Genomic DNA, 22,678 nt, shown 5'->3' with positions numbered 1-22,678 from the left:
ATAGAAGGCACTTGACTCAGACCACTGTGGTGACAGGCAGGGACTGTTTCAGAGTGACAGCCTGTGCCCCTGGGCTGCAATACATTATCCCCCTCTGTTTTGTTCTGAAGTGACATGTTTTGGTGCTCTCGATGACAGCCTACAGATCACATTCCAGAGCCCGGCAGCCCACGCTGCTGTCATTACCACGCCTGCAGCCTGCAGCCAAACACAGCGGGTTAGCTGCTCAAGAGGGCTACAGTACCTACCGCCTCGCTCACACGCGGGACACAGACCCTGCTTTGGGACTCATAATGTTTCCAGTTTCTTTTATCTGTTCTCTTTGTGTTTGGGAATTTCAAAGAGATGCCAGGTTTTTGTGGGTATTCAAGGTTGGATAGGAGGTCAAAGGAAAATAAGGTGCTGCAGACAGTGTATCAAGTTATACCGATGATGGCTTATAACCCACATGAGAAGGTGTACATGATGTTTACATACACCAATAATTATTGATTCACGGAGTGGAAACTATTTCCACAAGCTTTATACTATACTATGGTGTGGCAAAGTGGTTTATTGTCAGCAGGTGCAGGGGTGATGCAGTGCGTGAAAATAGCAGACAGATAAATGTAATCCAGTTTTTAGAAATGTTTTTTATTGTATTTCTAGGTCTGACAACCAAACAATAAACAAATATCCGTCACACAATAATACAAACACGGTCACCAGTCCTGGGTGTGTGCAGTAATGCTCATGGTGGCTGATACAGTTTATATTTGTGACAAAGGTACAGCGTTGTCCGGTTTTGTGCTTGTCCCTGGCGACAGCTCTGGAACTGTGTTAACTGTCTGGTAACATACAAGACAAGATGAGACAATTACAAACAAACAAAAACACAACACTCACGATTTTATGTAACAATACACTTTCACTGTCCTTCTGGCTCTTACTCACTACAAACCAATGCAAAGGAAGAGATTACAATTCTCCATATCCCTTATAAGCTCTCACGCATGACCCCTTGGTAAACAAATGCAGCTGCCATTACAGTCTGTTGCTGCTACATCGTTTCCCTTCTGGGTCAAAACGTTCCTGCAACAGAGTCTCGCCTTCTTCCAGACTGACCGACTTCCTGACCCAGGGAAAGAACTGTCAGGCCAGCCTGTCAAAAGAACTCTGTCCTCGCTGCTTAACGCCCACAGGTCGGGAGATTTACAACCAAGATTCATTGTATTTCAGTCACATATGGTTTGCCATGTTTTTAAATATGTTTTTACCATACCTCTCTTTGCTTTACAATGTTTATCTGTGCTTTAGAACACTTATAACAAACAGCTCTAAGTCAAATAAATTCTCAATTATTATTTTTCCAATAAGAGAGGACCAACCACAGAGAGGTAAAACATACATCTCACTGAAAGTAGAAGAAATGTGTAATAGCAAACATGAAAAGGGTAAATGCAAAGGGTAAAAACCCCTATGCAAAAAAACCCCAAAAAACAGTAACCCAAAGCGGGAAGGATAATTTTCATCAATATTCGTGCTGATCACGGCAGTGGACGAATGGAGATCCAACAGCAGAGCAAAGCGTCCACAGCATTAACACAGCTCCGATGTAGTTTGGTTTTGGTCTTCTCAGGACTATAGGTTCGAGAGGCCAAACTGACAGGGACTATTTCTTCTCATCGTGTTACAGCAGATCCTACTGCCCAGGCGCCTGGTATAGGTCAGCCTTTATCCTAGCCATTGCAGATCGTTGACACCTGCTCCTGTGTTTAAAGATGGAATGGCTTGGTTGTGGGATTGGAGGACCTCCATTGACCTTCACAAAGTTGGGGATAAAATAATTGGTCGTTTTGACAGGATGGCTGAGTGGTGACGTCCCCAGACCAGGATGTTGGCACACACAAGTACTGTGGGTACTGCACGTATTTATTATAGACACAAAAATAAACAAAATAGGCAAAACACAGGTCAAATAAAACTTTCAAACAAAAACAAATTTCCCAAACAAAAACCCTGACACTGCAATTAAGTATGCAATTAAAGCCAAGATTAACTAAGATTAAACATTTTAATTGTGAGATTAATCAAAATTATTATTTTTTAATCACTTGACATCCCTATTAATAATATGTGGTTACATTTAAGAAAAAAGAAAAAAAGGTATACAAGCATAGTTTAATTACAGTGCTGTGTGTAATTAGACTGACACTACTGGGGACAGTAGTAGCTGGAGTGGCAACATCTGTGTTGCCCTTTCTGCTAAGCTTATATTTTCAAAACGTACAGTACACTGAGTGGGTTCTTTTGATAACATTGTCATGTATAGGTCTGTTTTCACCTTAGATAAACTTTTGTTACCCAACGTGTTAATTGTGGTGGTGAGTCTACCCAGAGCGCATAGCTGTTATTTCTGGCAGTTTGTAATTACCTAATTATTACTGACACTAATAAGAACCTGGAAGTGTAGTCTGCACCTAGCGGACTGTTATTTCCAGCATTGGAAAGTCCCATTTATTTTTATATAGCTGGATCTATGACAGACATGCAATGTTTTCTTCCTTGTCAATCCCAGACCCGCCTAATGAGCCCAGGGGGCTGTAGCTGTGATCTGCTTAGTGTAACACAAACTGACACAGTCACATGGCCGAGACAGATCCAGACAACAGATCCTTCATTCACACCTAAACCACCAACGAAACACCCTGCAGGGTCCCAGGGTGTCAAGTTCCTGCTACAAAACATCCCCATCCAGGGAATGTAAATGAGTAGTCTCATTCAGCCTGCCCTGACAAATTAATTTCCATTGAGCAGATTGAAACCTTGCTCCTGCAACATCCAAGTCTTTAGAGTCAAAAAGCATTCCTGCAAGATTAGTTTCATTTTTGTATGGAAAGAGGATTTTAATTGGATGCCGAAAGGATGCTGACATTGGAACATTCAAAATGGTTTCTACGGAAGTGGAGAATGAATGCATTTTGAAGACAAAATAATTTATCAACTTCGGTTTGCTGAAAATGTATTTTGATTGTCTCTTTTTTTTCAACAAATGAAGAATTCAGATACTGTTAAATGAATGCATTAGGAATTCACAAACATTATTGATATTTAATATAACAATAGGGTTTCTGTAGAGCATTCATAATAAATGTTTTGATTCATAATAGCAGCATATATTCCTGCTTAATAATTGACCCTCAGGTAGGGAAACTTAATGTAATATCTGGTTCATGGTGCAATACTAAAATCAACTTCAGTAAAGAGCTGAACATTGATACATGCTGGAGTATTTTCTTGCCCAGGGGGAGGAGGGACCTCGACTTAGCCACCTACCAATCTGATTAGTAGAATTGAATAATGTTTTTGTTTTAAAGTTTTTGTCCTTTGAACTTGGGGTCAAACCCCCCCCCCCCCAACAGGCTGCGTCTGTTCAAAATATGAGAAAGGTAATTTTTTTTCTAAGAAACCTGAACAATCTTTAGGTAACAAACATTTACTTTGAATCAGATAACACGAGTAAATGAATAACACATAATTAGTGGGGGGAAAAAAGTCATGCAGATGTGTATTGGGTGGGTATGATTGAAAACGTTTCCGATGAATTTGGGGACGACTTATATCCAATTCATGCGCCCTGGTGGGAAATCACAGCAGTATGGCTGACCAGAGAAGGATGATAAACGCTGGGTACCCCATGGCAACATTGTTCGCAGTGTTATATGCGCAAGTCTCACTTCATCTTCCTTAAGAAGCTACAAGCTTACAAACACACGTTGACCTCTCTATAACTGGATTTTTTATCTGAGTAATCTAAAAAAAAAACGTAAATTTTTCATGTGCAACAATACAGCCTAAAACATCTGTGGCATCAAATAACAAAGTTGGTAATTGCAATATTGTCACTGGAATGAATGTATCTAATTCACTGCTAAAATATAACCATATATCAACAAATAACAAAAAATAAATACGTTTAAAACTACCATGAAGAAACCCCCAAGTCGTTTACTTTCCTCACATCAAGTTCGTATCCTGCCCGAACTGCATTTAGTTTGACTTTGAGTCCTGTAATGGCGCTTTAAAGCCCTCAGACTTTACACAATATGTGAAAGTGGTCTATTAAAAAATATATATCACGTGGGCTTTGTCTTACAAAATTCTGCAGATATGTTTAAATGAAAGCTGTCTAACCTTTACTCGTCTTCAGCACATCAGCTGTTCTCGAAGCCGAGTAACTAATCTAACTCTTCACCCTTTCGAACAGGCAGCGCTGCGTGCTCCTGAATTTGAGGTCCTACGGTTGCTCGGTGATGACGTGTGCTTCCAGGCTGTACTTTCATCTCGCGAATAAAACAGCAACTTTTACACCTATACAATAAATTGACACAAATATAGATAATAAATATATTAATTTGGTTAATCTCTGTTTTACTGTTGTATACGTGGTTGGTGGCAGAAATGGAGACGCTTTATCACCAGACAAATAAGTAAGTTGTTCTTTACGTCATATTACCCACATTTTACATTTATTTTGTTTTATATTGAAACCTTAATGTAAGTAATGCTCTCTAATGTAAGAGTGACAGAAATATAGCTGATGTTAACGTGCATAATTAAATAGGACTATCCCAAAGATTTGAAAATATATCATATTGTTGTATTACTGTTATTAATAATACTAGCAGTAGTATTATTACTAGCTGAAGGGATTTCAAAACTGTTATACTGTACTCACTGACTTCCGGTGTAACGTCAGTTGTTGCTACTTCGTCAAAATTTGCTACCTTGTCAAAAGCTGCTAACGTGTCGACATTTTATATGTTGCTATAAACGCTGTTATTTTTATTTCTTTATTTTTGGATCGAGTTAAAACAGTCCAACAATTCATCTTGGTGGTTATATAGAGAGTAGTTTGAAAATATATATATATATATATATATATATATATATATATATATATATATATATATATAATATATATAATATATGAAGAGTTTAGATGCAAAACTAGATATCATTTTTTATTGTTCTTTTCTGACTAAATAAATTGATTCAAATGGAAAAACTAAACAAATAAGAAATCAGAATTTATTTGCAGCCAAATTCTATATATCCATGGGACGTTTTCTTGCAAAACAACACATATTCAACTCAGTTAAGCAAATTGATTAATCACTCATAAGGAATTAGTAAATTTGTCAAATAATATAATTCTGGAGACAAATTACTTTTAGGCTATTTATTAATACATTTAAAGTTTTCTGCTTTTACATGGTATATTAACTGTCATATTGATACCTCCATGAACAAACTCCTGAAAGAAAAGTCAGTGATTTACACTATTACTGAGGCACAGTGACGAGGGTTCATCAGATAAATTGCTTAAAATTAATGAAAATACGATAATATAGGTATTTACATAAAAAAAACTTTGAAATCTGATAATGTGGACAATTTAGCAGTTTAAAGCAAAGCTGACCATAAGTAAAATATCACAAGCAAGAATGCCACACTGAAGAATGAAATGACCACAATTCTCACTAGGATACCAAAAAAAAAGTTGAAATCCTGAAAATTAACAATACACACCAATTTGACAGCAGAGGATTATAATATTTAATATGAACCCTTTACTGCAGTGGTGGGGAACCCTGGTCCTGGAGGGCAGCAATGTCTTCTGGTTTTTTCTCTACCTCAACTCTCAGTTATTTAATTGAACCATTATTTTCTAAATTGAACCTGTTAAGTATTGTTTCCAGGTTGTATGCAGGTGGGGATGTAAAGAGACCTACAAAACCTGCAGGACTACGACCCTCCAGGACCAGGGTTCCCCATCACTGCTTTACTGATTGAAGGCGATCTGTGTCACCAAAAGTATCAATGAAAACAAAGAAAGGCTAAATCCATCCAAACCATAACACATTAGAATCAGTAGTGTAGTGCTATATTTAAAAGTGAGGGGTTACTATTATCTACACCTCCCACCCCTCTGTCAGCACTACCACTCCGTCTGCAGTCCCCGTTTCCCCATACCCTCAACAGAACCACAGTTTATCACTAGTATTTAAAGTATTTGAAAGGGCTAACAAGTGTACCAGTTGATTACAAATTCACACAATCAGGTGTTGAGGTATTATTGTAAAGCAACTACTTACAGCTATTTATATTGAAGATAAATATATAAACAAATATTGTACATAATTTTGCAACCAATTTCATACACAAATACACACATGATTAATAGTGATTCATCATTATTATTAATCTTATGTGTAACACTCCCCCTAATATGTTTCTGTATTTTTATTCATTTTTATATGAAATGGTTGTTATAGGAGTGTATTTCTTTATCTTGTTACAATTCATGAGCTGGGTAGTGATAATGGATATTTGCCTACAGGAAATTTGTATGACTTTGTTCAACTTCCCAAATCCAGTGCGTCCCTCCTTTCCCCTCTTTGTACTATCGACTGAGTTTGTGCTTCTTGTTGTTTTAAGTATGACTTCCCTGTGGGAGCCACATTCATAAAACATTAGGGTGCCAGCTAATGCATGGGGGACTTACAGATTCTTAAGGATGACATATATTATATATATATATATATATATATATATATATATATATATATATATATATATATATATATATATATATATTAGTTCATTTCCTTGATCCAAGCTGCCCCAAATATGACTCACAATAATGACATTAATTATTTGATAAAAAGGATCACGGTAATCCTGCTTATCGTAACTTCCAGTGTTATGACTTGATCCCTAGTTTTTAGTTATTTCTTACACATCTTTTTTTTTTCCTTGTTTGTTTTTTTTGCTTGCTGGCTTTTTAAAATACAACCCTACATTATTTAAAACAAGTAATACAGGGAAAACTGAATTATATGCAATTTATTTAACACCCTCCTTGAATTTCTTTATAGACAAATTCCATAAAAGTAAGTTGTATGGAGGCTAGTAATATCTCCATAGGAGAGCTTTAGATGACAGTCAGAATTAATTTATATAGATTATCAATGAATATCAAATACATTTCCAGTACAATAAAAACCAAGACAAAAAAAAAAAAAAAAAAGATCAATAATATTGGAGTTAATGGTTATTGCTCTGCCAGAAGTAGGCTGCTGCTTAAGTGTGATTACACTGGGCGTGGTAATGGAAAGAGGTAACCTGTGCAGCAAAAAAAATATATATATATATAGTCATTATAATATAATGCAATGTATATATAATATATAACGTTTATTAATATAAATATAATGGTCACTCTGGAGAGTGCTACACAGGTGAAACGCTGCATTTTTATTATTATTAAATAGACATACACAAATATATTAACCTTTATTTCTTGACTTGCTTCATCAAGTTAATTTTTTCTCAACATTAACATAATACATTTACATATACCGCAAGGTTCCCCGCCGCCAGTGTAATATGAAAAACCGCATGGTTTACCGCTTTCTGCTGCCGCTCCCGTGTAATCAGACCTTTACACAGATTATTGCGACAGTCTAGCTAAGGGTCAGACAATATTTCTAATAATACTGTGAACACCCTGACTTGAAAGGATTATTACCACACAATCTTAATGAAATACATACAGTACTGACAGTAGCTATAAACAGCATTTCCTCAAGATGAAGTTTAATATTATTGCCAACAGTTAGCTGCACATGTAATGTCCAGTGCATTGTTGGAAAGTAGCCTTTTTTAAATGGCTAAGAGCACCTGAAAGTTACCAAAATACAGCTGTCTCCCTTTTCAGTACTTGGAAACAAATTTGCAAGAGTCATCTATTTTAATAAATGCATCGTTATTGGCCATATAGGTTACTGCTGTGTAACTCATGTCATATAAAAAGTGAAATGGCTAGAAGTGTGTGCAGTAGAGACTGACAGAATCTTTGTTGATCCATTCCCTCTCTTCTCTCTATCCCTGACAGACAGATCCATGAGGTGCAGTCCAACATGAGACGTCTGGAGACAGCAGACCGGCAGTCTGTGCACTGTGAGTAAATCAACAAGGGAGGGGAGCACAAACACAGCGCAGCGCCGGGCAGGGAAGTTTCTTATCTGGGAGAGCATCGTCGGAACCCGTGCAGTCCTCCCAATTACTCAGCTGTTGGGATTCTCTCCCAGTTCATTCATAATTGCAATCTGACTTCACGTCGCAGCCTGTAGAAACAAAGATCTTTATAAAAACAAAACAAAAAATTAAACCAAGCAAAATCTCAGGCAGTGGTTTGATTCGATAAGGGGTTCCAGTGCCTGGCTAGGGTAACTCATTGTAGATGATTGACATCAGTTAAGAATCTATCTTGATTTAACATATTTGAGGGATTAAAAAAGCTTTGTATATTATATGACTTCTGGTACAAAGAATACCCACTTTCCATCCATTAATCTGTGCTGTTCAGTTCTTTTCACGAAAAGCAATGCATCCTAAGCTTGAACACTCAATGATAATTAAAAGGGAAACACGCATAGATCGACTGCTTAGTCAAGTACACACACATTTTCACTTCTGCTTCATCAGTGTACTTCTCATTTATGTAGTAAAAAGAATGTTGTCTGATATACAAACACTTAATATGTCGAGACACATTTTTAATGCTTATTTTCTATTGCCTGGAAATGAGCATGTGACAAAGTAACATCTTGATTTTAACTGCTGTTTGAGTTCTATTACTGTGTCCGGTCTCTGCTGTTGTTGAAAAAAGAGCATGATGATCTCTTTGCACAGGGGGTCTGAGAGTCAAATCCAACATTTAGTATATTTTTGACTGTCAAAAAGAAGTTGCTTGGACTGATTATTTTATTACTTGGGTGTGACGGGGCAGAGGTCCTGCACATTGAGAAATGTGTGTTTTGCAGCTGACAGTCATCTGGGCTCAGGTGCAGAGGAACAGCCTGGGCTAAGAGGGCTGCCTTTACACAGCCACATGGTAAAAGGTTTGATTATTAGTTAATTAGAAAAGTGTGGAATGAATAATTGTCGATTACTTCTGGCCACACCCTGTTGAAAGAGAAGGAAATGTTTGCTTGAGGGGCAGCACGTGGAAGCTATTTCAGTGACGGTGTGTTGCCCAGTGTGACCGGCATAAGAAAGTAAGAGAAATAGAAGAAACACAGTGATAGCTCTAGCTTTGGTGTTGCAGGGCTTGAATTTAATTTTGTGTGCTGGGGGGATTCCCCCCTATGGTGCAGCCAATTTGGGGGGCAGGGAGTGTTCCAAAATTTTAGGGGGCAATGGCAAAAAAAGGCACTTTTGCATATAAAAAAACTATAAATATTTTACTTCATCATTCACACTAGTCTTGCTTTAAAATAAGCTGCTTTCAGGAGGCCTAACAGCTGTTCATCACTGTGAGACAGAGCACTCTCCATTGCTTTTGCCATTGCCTGACGTGAAGTTTTTGCTTCCGAAGAAGAAAAAGGTGCTTTTCTTTTTAACTAGCGCTCTATTTCCCCCTTTTTTTTTTTTTTTTTTTTAAACTCTACACTCAACCTTATTTCCATCTGTTTTTCACTGTTTTCAATTGTGTATGTTTAACTACTGGATAGTATGTGCTGCATGCATGCAAATATCAAATGTTTGGTCACTATTATATATAGCTCAACCCCCCCCAAAAAAAAAACACTGCACCATTGAACCTCAATATGAAATGAACACGGGCGGAGCTGAGCTTCTAAGCTTTTCAGCAATACCGCCCCTTTCAGTCTAGCTGCTGCAATGACAGTAGATTGAGAACGAAACCTAAGCTGTCACATCTTGAGAGGCTTAGCTTCAGTCATAGTTCTGGCTAAGAGTACCGCATACACATACTGAATACGTCTTTGGAAAGCCCCGAGTCATCTGTACTTTTAAACAAACCAAGTAGGTGGCTTTTACGGTGCCTGAGTAATATGTGCGTAACCTTCGGTGCCCTGGCACCCCAAAATGAAAGGGGCTTTAAGAGTTAAACCGAAAGTCACCACTTGTAAAATAACACAGTAAATAGACTTAATATCATAACCAGAGCTACTCAGATTGCGGCTTATAGTGTTTTCGTCACTGACACCCACTTCCTTAGAGATTGTTGTAGCGTTTCAGGCACTTTAAATTGGGTGACAAATACAGTAGCTTTGTGTCTTAAAATATCCCTGCGGGATTTTCCCGCACTGAAAGTTGCAGATATGCGGGAGCAAGTTGGAAAATGCGCGATTCCCACAATCCTGTGCTGAAATTCAAGCCCTGTGTTGTTTTGTTTATTTTGAAAAGTTTGTTTGGTGTTATATTGTTTTGTTAGACTCTGTTAACTTCTTTCTGTATTTTTGTTTATTTGTGATTAAAAGTGTGCCAAGGTACTTTTACACTGCAGTCTTACTGTCTGGTGATATTTCTGCCTCTGACCAGCATTGAATGCTTGCCACTACACAACAGTAGGAAAGCACTGGACTCCATTTAAAGGCTTATGCCATACAATACAGTAACTCTTGTTTAATAGTGTTGTTAGTGCATGAAAAGGCACTGCATACAGTATAAGCTACATTATAAAGTACAAGTCACACAACTCGAGAACAAGTTGCATGATCATTCACCTATTGCAAGGTGATGTCAAGTGGTGGCTTCCTATCTAAATAATTTCTGTCAAGTGTCTACTGGTCATACCCAGCAGCCTGTTCCACTGTGGAATAGAGCAATACAATAGTTGTTTATTGATTGTAAGGTCTGTGCTAGTACAAAAGGGTTGAGTAACTCTTAGTCAGTTTTTACTAAATAGCTGACCAGTGCAACTTCTAGGTTTGCATTTGCTGCAGATCTTTTTCAGGGAGACCCACAAAGAGGCAGTTAACGCAGTCAGCGTTGCTGGGGAATGCAGACTCCAGACAGGTTTTAGTGTTTTGACTGCAGCTGGACAGGGCTCTGATACAAGACTGCATGGGAACAGGGCTTTCAGGGCTTCCAAATCAGCCACACAAAACTACTTAACCCTACTAATAGTAATAATGTTCTCCTGAGAAAGTAGCTTTTGATTTGAGAGTGTACACAGCAGGATCTTAGTGGCGAGATAGCGGAGGGTCATGATCTGGAACCACATGAAACAATAATCTGTAGTTTGGGTCTTGGCACCCTCTGTTTACTGATTCTGTCCTGTTTCTCCTCATAATACCCCCTGTTTACTGATTCTGTCCCGTTTCTCCTCATAATGTAACTACATACTTTCCTTTGTGACCGGTGTAATTAATCTGCGTGAGTTGTAAACAAAACCAGGCTGATGCCAGCGTTGGAAGGAAAGAGGGAATGGGGGCAGAGATAAAGCCCCTTTTCCCTTGATTTCGTAAATCTCATTTATTAGAGATGTACCTAATAAAACAGATCTCCTAATTGCTACATCCAGTTTGTATATGAGAAGTAAAAATAAGCGTCTGTTGTAACATGAAAGCTTGTAATATGACAAAATTTGAGCAAGGAATAATGAACAATGAAGCACTTAATACCCAAACTATAAAAAAAGCCAAAACTGAATGCTTATTGCTTAATTTTAAAGTTCTTGTAATGTGGCACTGAATTAAGGGGACACGCATTGCAACCTATTGCATGAGTTACACAGGCAGCATCACAGACATGTCACAGTGCTAAATTCTTTCTGATCTCTTAATTGTGATCTTCTGAATTGATCAGATATGAGGTATCATTGTAAGGAGGAAATATGATTTAAATCACTTTAACAGAATGCCCTTAAGTAAAATGTACCTTAGTTTTTAAAAGTTCAAGTCTTAAAGGTTTGTCACAGAAATTGGCTGTGTTCAAATAATTTACAGGCAGTTGGCTAAAAAAGATAAGTTATTTAAAAGATGCAATATCTTCAGATGGGTATCATATGACTATTCCATAGAAAGTCCCTGCTGTGGAATTGTATATTATACAACCAAGGAATGACTTAGTAATCAGTGCTGTTGACGGTGTCAGTCGAAGAATGTGTACTTTTTTCCCCAGTTATTACAGTCATGTTCATTGTGCAGCATGGTATGTATTTAAAATACGCTGCTGGGTTTGTGATTTCAAAATAATAGATTCAATCATTTTATTGTCCTGCTGCATGGTAATAGCTTGCATTCTTTCTCTGCAGTGGTGGAGAATGAGCTCCAGGCACGAATAGACCAAATCTTCAGCAATCTGGAACGGTTAGAGATCCTGGCTAGCAAGGAGCCACCAAACAGAAGACAGAACGCCAAACTGTGAGTTGTTTTTTTCTTCACTATAATTTAGCTCTTTTTTTTATCCAAGAAATGAGTGTCATCCTATAACTGGGATAGTACTTGGCTTTTATCAGTGTGGTAGCTCGCAAATTGAAAATACAGAACAGGAACTGCATAAACAATACATACGGAAGATTATCTTGTTGTAACAAATATAGACAACAACAACTACAGCAACTGTTACATAACTGATACAAACAAATTAAAACACATGTTTTGTTTTCCAGCATATTAATCAAGAGTATGGCTTAACCCTAATCATAAATAAATAAAAATAGCTGAAAAGGTGGAAAGCAAAGGTTACTATTAGAAATGTTTGTATACTTTAACAAGAAAAGTACAGAAGAAATACACTGTCTCACTTCACATGTGTTCATATTCTAATTGTTCTGATTTATCTTTTACAATTCACAGGTCAATGGTTTTAGTCACAAACAATTTTCTTAACTTCTAAAGCAGTGGTTCACAGCTGTGGTCATGGTGACCCCTTGTGTCTGCTGGGTTTTGTTCCAACTGAGCTCTGTTACCTTAAGTGAACACTCATTGAAACTAACAATTTGGTTAATCACTTTTTTAAACTATTCTTCAGCTTATAAGAAGTTATCTGTCGTGCCGTTATAATTAGGCTTGCTACTTTTCGATATTAATCAGTAAAGCTCGTTAAACGTCAAATTCCCAAAAAAATGAGTTTGACTGAAATAGATTTGTATAGGATAAAAGTCGGTAAAACTACTCGCAATTTTTTTCTTACCAAAAATAGTCATTTAGAAATCATCTCTAGTTTGTGTTGTTTTTATACTTGCTGTCTGTCCCGTCTCCGTTCCGCTCTGAATGGCTAGGCGTCGCTGTCAGTCAACTCAGTGGTCTGCTGTGGTTTCACCGTCAGTGTCATTTCACCCTGTTCTGACAGATCTGATTGCCTGAAGCAGTGCTAGAATGCTCACATTCGTTTAAATGCCTGTCAATCATCAGACTGGCACAGACTGTGCACTTTCATTTGCCAGCTATAGGTCTGTCATTCAATGCGCCGACTTTGAAATTAGCGGGTAAGGTGTAGGTAAGCCTTTGCTATAAAGTGACATTTACTTGTTAGGTTTAAAAATGTGGGGCAAGAGTTAAACACTGAATGAGTATTGTGCAGAATACCCTGACTGAAGTGAAAACTGTAAAGAAACATGGGACAGGTGATGAAGAAATGATCCTGGTATGTAACTGTGCAGAGCAGAAGCCACCGCGAAGGCAAACAGAATGGATGAACACATGCAATCACAAGGTCATAAGAATATGAAGGATAGCGCTCAGAAACTGTCTTAAAGTACAATGGAAGCTTGCTTATTAAAAATGCAGGAAAAAACAAGAATCCGGTGCTGGTTTCCCTCCTGATTTAATGGGTGCTCTGTGTTTTGAAGAGATTCTCCTTAATGCTACTAGTTGATGGGGGTGTCCTGGAAACATTGTGTCTGAGTCCAGCTGAGTGTGAGGTGGGGAAGCTCAGACTCAATGTGTTTTGTTCTGTGCATATTTTTACTAGTAAAAGTATGATATAAAAGTCTCTTATATGCTACGGTTTGAGACATTTTTTAAAATTGTGTAGGATGTTTTGTTGCATGCTGAATAATAAAGGGGTTTCACAGTGGCATATACAGTCCATTTTTTTAAAAGCATAAAGGTCAGTTTTTTCACGCATTCTCTGATTGAATTGGAAAATAAAGATTGAAAAACAACTTAAATTCTTTAAAAAGAATAAATGTCGATATTAGTCATCGATTTGGCTAAAAAATAAAAATCAAATAGTAGCAAGCCTAGTTATAATATAAGAAATATTAGTGTGCAGTTAGTGTTTTTGAAGAAAATCTTAAGTGAACAATGCATGCCTTTTAAATGGGGCTTCAGATTTTTGGGAAACAATGGGACATTATTACATATTTACGGTACATATTTAAGGGTAACAAAACGTAATATAAATTGACGTGATATGAAGTTACATTTTCAATCGACATTTGATTAACATTTGGCCAAACCAGCTATTGCATATTTATTAAATATGAATTTAACATTAATTTAATATACAATTGCATATCTATTTAATTTAAATTTATGCCATGCAACATAAAATGTTACCAAAATGTGTTAATAGTAAAATTGATTTAATTTACGTTTCATTTTTCTGTGAAACAACTAAATGGGCTTTTCAAAAGACATTTGAAACAGATTTAAATGTATAAGTGTAAAAAGTTGACCGATGTTAACAATGAAAAGAAAAATTACAGGTGTGTTATTTAATCAGTTGTAGCAACATGTGGGGATGTATAACACTATTTTCAGAACCCTGCTACTTACTCTTTTAAGCTAGTTGAAATATCAGCAGTTGATATCACTTTTTATATTAATTTCTTGTACTTGTTTATATAACTACTTTAAAAAAGTTAATAAGTTAAGAATGTATTTTGCACATTCAAAATAACAAAGACAAACCGTTTTTTATGTTTTATTAATTGTTTTGTGATACCAACACCAGTGCATCAAGGTATGTATTGTATTGTTGTGAACCCAAATATATATACCCATAAATGGAACACCCTTGTGGGGCTACAGTTCTGTTTATGGACAACTTGGACTCAATTATCTACCTTTTATACCAGCATTGTATTTGGGTCCTGAACAACACACCAACACGCTATGCTAGAGTTTTATAGAATAGAATATTTCTAAACACGGTATCCACAAACCATTCTGAACAGCCAGAAGTTACGTCCCCAGAATAACTAATTAGTTTAGTGTCTCTCGTTTGACTCTAACCTTGACCTTTCCCTCTTCTCGCCCCCCAGCCGAGTGGACCAGTTGAAATATGACGTACAGCACTTGCAGATGGCACTGCGCAGCTTCCAGCACCAACTCTGTGCTCGTGAGGCTCAGGAACGTGACAGAGACGAGCTGATGGCCAGGACATTCACCACCAATGTGAGCGACACCCTGAGCTGTGGACTTATATTGCATTTGTAATGATATCTATAGGTTTTATTTTTTACATTTTTCAAGCCAAATTTGGATAAAATAAGCAAGCATGCCTTAGATGATTGCAACAAAGCATCTTTTAAAGAAAAATATTGATAGTGTGACCAAAAACATTTAACAAAAAGGCCAACTTTAGAATAAAGCGATCAGCCCTGTAAAGATGTGATAGCTACAAAAGGGGCCAAGTTATAAACAATTGTCTAACAGTAGGCTGTCAAGAGGTTAACATTATTGTGTCTCTTATTCGCTACCCCTCCAGGATGCAGACACCTCTATCCCAATTGATGAAACACTGCAGTATAACTCCTCTCTGCACAATGCTCACCGGGGCATGGACGAGCTCCTGGGCAGCGGGAGCAGCATTTTACATGGCCTCCGTGAACAGAGGAGCACACTCAAGGTGGGGCAATGGAGGTGCTGAACAGCATGAGTTGTTTTACCACAGAGCAGGGTTTGCAAGGTGACAAATTCAGCCTTCCAGCTTTGACAGCTAGCATGCCATTCCTTGGAAGGGAACAGGATGAGTAAGCAGTTGAGTCTCTGTTCTCATCCAGTCCTGTAAGGGTTAAGAGGGCTGATTGAATGGGGCAGTGCTGACGCTCTGTTTCCAGGCTGGGCCGCTTCCCGATCCTGCCGAAAGCCTCGTTATCTGGGGTGTGGTCTTTTGGGAAGAGGTGGGGGGAGCACCAGACACCCTCCCAGCCGTGAGAAACTGCCTTCCATGCCTGCAGCCCTCTGTCTTTCTAATGGGATGTAGAGATAAGTATTAATTAGAGTCAAAACCAGAGGTCTGATTTGTATTTGAAATTAATACCCACTTTACCTTAAATGACATTAGATAGCTATATGATATTTGGGAAGTTTGTACACATTGGGTTAAATGGCTTTGACCAGTTGTCTGTAAGTTTAAGTAAATAGGTCAAATATATACCTCAAAATGATATGATTAACCCTTGGCGGTCCATTTATTCAGCGCTTGTCAGGAGCGTCGGGTCCAATTTATTTTCACATGCGCTGTTTATTTTACACGCTCTGTTTAGATTTTTCTTTTCAGAGTAAAACAGATTTAAAAGGCACAGAATCGCAAAAGGACCCTCAGTACTGCATCTCCAGCCAAGCCCCACCTCTTGTTCATTGTATTTTTCACATATCTCTTTATAGACGTGCATACTGATAAATCCTCTCCTGATCACTCGTTTTATTACCAGACTCCTCAGTAATATGATCCAAGTCATTATTTTATTACTATAACATCTCAAAAAGCTCTGTAAATGTCTCTGATATTCTTTGAGTGCTGGATGCAGAAGCAGCTATCTCCTTTGTTTATGTCCATGTTATCTTTGTGGTGCATGGGGCTATCAGATACGCCCCTTTTTTTCCGGCTCCTATCGGTCTCACTCGACCATTGAAAGGTTTTCTCGGCTTTTTCCGGAGAAAAAACGACTAGAGACCTGTGCTTTACGTCTTTTTTCAGACTGGAAAAGGACAATTGTAATGTCAGAACTGGTCTGAATTATGTTGCATAATTATTTATTACAATTAATAAAGGTGGGTGATTTTGTTCTTTTAAACATATTATTAAAACGTGCACGCAGCGCTTTCATTTACCCCAGTGCTGTCCTGAGTGTCCATTCTCTTCCGGGTCTGACCTCACCACAAGCCAGCTTGTCACAGACATATGCAATGATTTTTACGGTACTACACTGACCCTGCTTGGGCATGCAAGATACAGGGGATTAACCTCCAATGTGAATACTCCAGTCTGTCATCATAATGTGTGTACAACAAAATATTTCTGTGTGACTTCGAGAATGGAATACTCACTTAAGGTATTGTTAGTGTCTGGTTCATTTCCCATAACCCAGCTGTTGAAAAGGTCTTGTCGCAAGACGTATATGTGCAGACAGCAATGATAAGTAACATGCTTTGTTATAAACCAGTAATGCTTCTAATGTTTCTTGCTATTTTTTAATCTCTCTCACACATATGTTATTTAGTTGCCTTGCATCTGCATTGGTTTGTACTCAGGGATTCAAATAAAGGGTCTACAAGTTCACATGCAGCCCACAATTTAAAAATGCTGACTTCAGAGCAGATCGTAAGTGCAAATGTGGACCACAAATTGTTGGGGGAAAAAAAGTATATTTGAATGGTGATTTTTCTATAAAAATAGATCTTTTTAATGTGCAAGTATCTGTCAGACATTTGCTGAGCTCTGTTTGCTAGGCGATAACACTTGCACAAGGCAGACAGGGGTTTAGAGATGTGCAAGAGCAGAGTTTGAAACTTTAATAAATCACCATCTGGAAAAAGGTAACCTGTTTTTGTCATTTTCAGTCGTATGACCACTCTTATCACATCCCTTGTGAAATACCACTAATCAGATATTTTGAGTGAATAAAATCTGCTTAAGGTATACCTTGCCAACATCGATTCAAAACAAATGAGTAATACAAATAGCGTTCAAGTGATTTATTTTCATTTTGAAGTACGATAATAATGTTTACTTGGTGTTATTGCCGCTACCTTTCATCAGCATACTATAATGTGTTTGGTTTATTTACAATATGGCAACCCCTTTTTTTTCTTCTTTTCATGTAACCCTAAAACAAATGAAAGCATTCAGGGGTGACTAATAGGTTTGCCGAACCCTACTGCCTTCTGCTCATGTAGGTCTGTGTTTAATGTTTAACGTGGTTATTCTATCTCGTTTTTTTTTTTTTAATCTCAATCTCAATGCAGGCTAAATACATTGACAAGTCTGCATACGAGAACTGCCCAATTACTTTTATTTAAAACCCTGCCTACACTTCTGCGCCATCAGGTTTCCCTGCTGGCTGTGCTATTAGTTTGGTTTTGTGGATCTGTATTTTGACACCATTGTCTATTTCTCCAGGGCACACACAAAAAGATGCTGGACGTGGCAAACATGCTGGGACTGTCCAACACGGTGATGCGGCTCATTGAGAAACGGGCCTTCCAGGACAAGTTCATCATGATCGGGGGCATGGTGGTCACCTGTGTGGTCATGTTCCTGGTAGTGACGTACCTCTCCTGAACTGGGCTCACTCCCTCTCCCACTGCAGCCCGCCCCACCAGTTCTATATTATCTCTCTACCGCTGGCAGCCAATTACAGCTGTCACAGCAATGAGCATCCAATCAACTCAAGGAAACCATTACCTCTGCCCTGGATTTGCATTTCACCCAATGAGGAGTTTTGATTACCCAATATAGTAAAATTTAGTGGTGCCACAGCACAGCCATCATCTGGTAACGGTCCTTGATGTTATTTCACAGGGGCTTTTCAAGCTGATCCATAAACGGTAAGTAGCGCACAAGCTATGTTGTCAACTTCTCTCTGGACTAGAGCATAATTTATCTTTTATACAAGGACATGAACAAAAAAAACAACCTGCCATCTATAACTGCAAAACTGTTACAGTGTGGCTTTACACACCGGGAGAGCTCCTCTAAAAACAGTGATTCTCCTGGTGTGGGTGTGTGGACATGTATATCAAGCAATTAACCAAGGACATCCTGAAAGAATTTCCAAGAGAAATAGGTGGAAACAGACACATTTGCATTTGTAAAAATAAGTTAAGTAGTCCCTTGCAAAATGTTTACACTTAGTACCTTGCTTACCATGCGTTTCTGATGACAAGTGGCCAAATAATGACCAGGCCAAGTTGGTGACTAGGCTGGTTTACGTCTACTTGAGAAAATGTGCTTTCCAACTGATCTAAAGGGGTGCCAAGTGATATGAACATGTTTGTATATTGTAGCCTTTCTCATCCTGTTCTAAATACAAACGTGGAGTGAACAAAATGTACTGGATAGAGTGGTTCTTTTACACCAGTGGTGCACAACTCAGGTCATGGAGGGCCGTTGTCCCTGCCGGTTTTTATTCTAACTGCACCCTAAATTTACTTTTATTGTACCTTTTATTAGAAGCTTAATTTGTCCAATTAAGCAATTTAGAGTATGGTTAGAACAAAAACCAGGAGGAACATTAGAGTGGGGGTTACTGGTTTGGATACATTGGTCTTGTGCTGATATATTAAAAATGAAGATAGAGCCTAGTACATCAGTGGATAGACCTGAGGTATAAAGTTACATTCACACATTCTCTAACTACTAGGGCAGCTTTGTGAAATGTGAACCCCATGTCACTGGTGCTCTTGTTACAGGCCAGTGGGACTTGGGCACAAATGCATCACTGAGCTGTAGTCACCCCAAAGTCTCCTGGCTGCCCACTGTGTGATCTGCTTGGCTGTTTCTCCAGAGAAACAAGCACCTCCCAGGTTCAAGTAACCTCGGACAACATTGCAGAGGGGATGTACAATTTAGAGAACAGTACGGCAAAGCCTTTTACCTGGGGCCCTACTTTCTTCACAGTAAATTGAAGTACTTGCATTACTGTAGCTTCATGCTTTGTCAGAAACAGAGGTCTTTAAAATTGAACTGACTTTAGTAAATAATTTATTATATACTTTTGTCTGTTTTGTTGGAACAAAGTGTTGTAAGATGATGCTTTTGCAGATTATTGGTGATGAACAGTTTCATGAATATTTAGCTTATTTAATTAATAAAAACAGACTTTCAATAAAGCTTTATGACTAGTACCCAGTGAGATTCAATAGTCTTGGAATGGACCAAAACCAGGTACAGTTTTCTACCAATTGCAGTAACTTTTAAAATACTTGCATACTTCTTGATCGGACCAAATTGTCTTTAATTTCACTTTTACTGAACGTGATTGGTTCTGCAGTGCAACTTCATTTATAATCACTCATGAAATGAATAAGCTGCTTGTTGAGATGTGAATTTCAGCTGTGTTGTGGTGGTTTGCTTACTTGTGTTGAAACATCTTAATGACTATTATAGTAAGGCCTGTGAAAGATTGCTTATAGCTCAGTGGATCTTGGTGATATTTTCTGCATGCACCATTCAATATACAATGAATCCATATAACCACTGACTTCCATATTTCATATAGTCACTTTGGACTTTATTAAATCTACTTAATACATCTTTTGTATCATATACAAAAAATGATGATTTTGTTTTATTGTAAGTATTTCATTATAAAACATGCCACACAAACAGACGAGCTGGATTGCTGCCTTGCAGTAATTGTAGAGGGGGTCCTGCCGAATTAGGGAATACAAAGAACAAGGTGGTGGGAGACTATTGTGAATTCCTATAGGAAAGGGGGCTTGTTACCTTCTGCTGGACAATGAGGGGGAAGTTATGTGGTAAAATGCTTTTTTTTTTTTTTAATTAATTTGTATTATTGATGTATAGCAATTCAGTGTGTGATACCTGTGAGTTAAGCCCTTTGTGTTGGGAGGTGAGCTGTGCAATAAATAAAATGACAACTGCTATTTCAGATTTGTTATTCATTTTTCACTAATAAATACTACATGGTGGGGTGACAGCGCTTGAGACCTAGTGTCAGGCTAGAGATGGATTTAGTGCCTGTGAAAAGCCATGAACTCACTCGCTGAACTGCTGGAGCCTGAACGTGTCTGAAAAAATAATAAAAACTGTACCTGATAACAATTTTAATTGAGTCAGCATCTGAGAAGCCATTTAGTTCAGGATCTAGACGTCAGAAGCCATATAGAAGAGAGTATATATATATATATATATATATATTATATCTATCATATATATATATATATACCCATATATATATATATTATATATATATATTAGATAGAACATAATGAAGTTAAACTTATTTGGCTTAAAAGAGGACAGCCTTTATTTATAACACTATGATTTTCAAACTTTGCAATATTTTATTACGTGATTTATGACATTTTAGAAGTATCAAGGTTGCTTATTTTCTGTAATACGGTAGCCTACCAGTATGTAGCAGTGTGCTTGGCTAACCTACTTTGGCTACAGTACATTTATGGGTAACAGTCTCACTATAACTTGCGTGTTTGTAATTTCTCTGCAAGAGAAACCGAAACTAAATCTTCTCATAGATAGTAAGCACATTGTTTTGATTTGTACGGGAATTACAAACAGAACAACCTATAAGATGTTCAGAAGGACTGCTGTTCTGTATGTATCATCTACATGCTTTTTCGCAAACGCCATACATGCTATAAGATTAGGCTTTTTGAGTAATGGCTTCTTTCTTGCCACCCGTCAATACAGGCCAGCTTTGTGTAGCGACAGGCTTATTGTTGATATGTGAACACTGACTCCCATCTTGGACACACAACTTTTTGCAGATCTCTCAAGATCATTGTTGGCTTCTGCATGGCATCCCAAACCAGTTATCAGCTTGCCTGGCTGCTTTGTTTGGGAGGGCAACCTGATCTGGGTAGTGTCTGGGTGGTATGATGGACTTCACTGTGGTAAGAGGGATAATCAGCAAAAGCTCCTTGGTCTTCTTCATTGCTTTGTTGGATCACTGTGAGTTACAGCTTGAAAGTATTTATATATCTGAGGGAAATTATCTACAACTTAAACCACTTTGAGTACACACTGGCTGAAACCATTTCACTAATTTTGTGACATTTCAAACAAATCATTTGCACCTGAGCTGATTTAGGGCTGCTTTATTTATATTCTACATGCATTTTTTTACCAATGTCGAGTAGTTTGTGTAGATGTTACAAAGTTTAATTTGAAAATGTAATGGAGTACGCTAAGGTACCAACAAAAAGTGAAAACTTTGCATGGGGGGTGAATACTTCTGCAAACCACTATATAGATATCTATCTATACACACACACACACAGAAAAATCACAGAAAATAAGAACAAAAATACAGATCAAAGAATCATGATTTAAGTATGAAATATCACACACTCAAAATAAAAACATTACAAAATTAGTATCGGGTATGACCTCCCTGAGCATTAACACAATCCTGGCAACACTGACGCACAGACGTGATCAGTCTCTGGCTAGACTGCTGTGGGATGTTCCGCCACTCTTCCTATGCAGCTGGAGCCAGCTGGTGAAGGTTGGCTGGTCATGTTTGCATTGTTCTGCTGGAAAATCGACACTTAAGGATTGACTTGCAGAAATGGAAAAACTGTTGCCTCAAGCACTTCGTCAATGTATTGCTGAGCAGTAAGGTTGCCCTCTATCTGCACCAAAGGCGTTCTTGTGTTAAAGGAGATTCCTCCCCACATCATCATACTTCCACCGCCCCACCAGTTGGCTTGACCAACGCAACAGTCAGCATAACGCTCACCACGCTGTCTCCACACACATTATCTTCCGTCAGGTCTGTCAAGGGCAAAACAGCATTCAACAATGAATAAAACACTCCACCACTCTCTCTGCTGCCACCTCAGATGTTCTCTGGCCCACAGCGATTTTGTCTCTCAGCTGACATGTCACCCCTGAACGGCCTCCGAGCATGCAAATCATTTTCATGCAGACGGCGAGCTGC

At 38.1% G+C, this 22,678-nt stretch overlaps 1 protein-coding gene across 1 annotated transcript; it reads left to right on the top strand.

Moving 5' to 3' along the window:
* The first annotated feature begins 4,271 nt into the window (after positions 1-4,271).
* gosr2 (golgi SNAP receptor complex member 2) lies at positions 4,272-20,639 on the top strand. The gene is made up of 6 exons (XM_041231628.1): positions 4,272-4,469; positions 7,940-8,004; positions 12,110-12,218; positions 15,068-15,200; positions 15,514-15,654; positions 18,151-20,639. Exons 1-6 carry the CDS (start codon positions 4,441-4,443, stop codon positions 18,310-18,312), a joined length of 639 nt encoding a protein of 212 aa, XP_041087562.1. The 5' UTR covers positions 4,272-4,440; the 3' UTR covers positions 18,313-20,639.
* Positions 20,640-22,678: the final 2,039 nt, after the last annotated feature.

Source organism: Polyodon spathula, chromosome 28, assembly GCF_017654505.1.
Source record: "Polyodon spathula isolate WHYD16114869_AA chromosome 28, ASM1765450v1, whole genome shotgun sequence".
NCBI classification, from domain to species: Eukaryota; Metazoa; Chordata; class Actinopteri; order Acipenseriformes; family Polyodontidae; genus Polyodon; species Polyodon spathula.
This window is presented reverse-complemented; position numbering and strand designations above follow the sequence as displayed.

What these genes read in the sequence shown, in the direction of transcription:
- gosr2 (XM_041231628.1), top strand. Translation starts at nt 4,441, where the DNA reads ATGGAGACGCTTTATCACCAGACAAATAA. An exon ending in AGACCGGCAGTCTGTGCACT is followed by an intron (nt 8,005 to 12,109) that starts GTGAGTAAATCA and finishes CTTTCTCTGCAG; the next exon opens with TGGTGGAGAATGAGCTCCAG. An exon ending in AACAGAGGAGCACACTCAAG is followed by an intron (nt 15,655 to 18,150) that starts GTGGGGCAATGG and finishes CTATTTCTCCAG; the next exon opens with GGCACACACAAAAAGATGCT.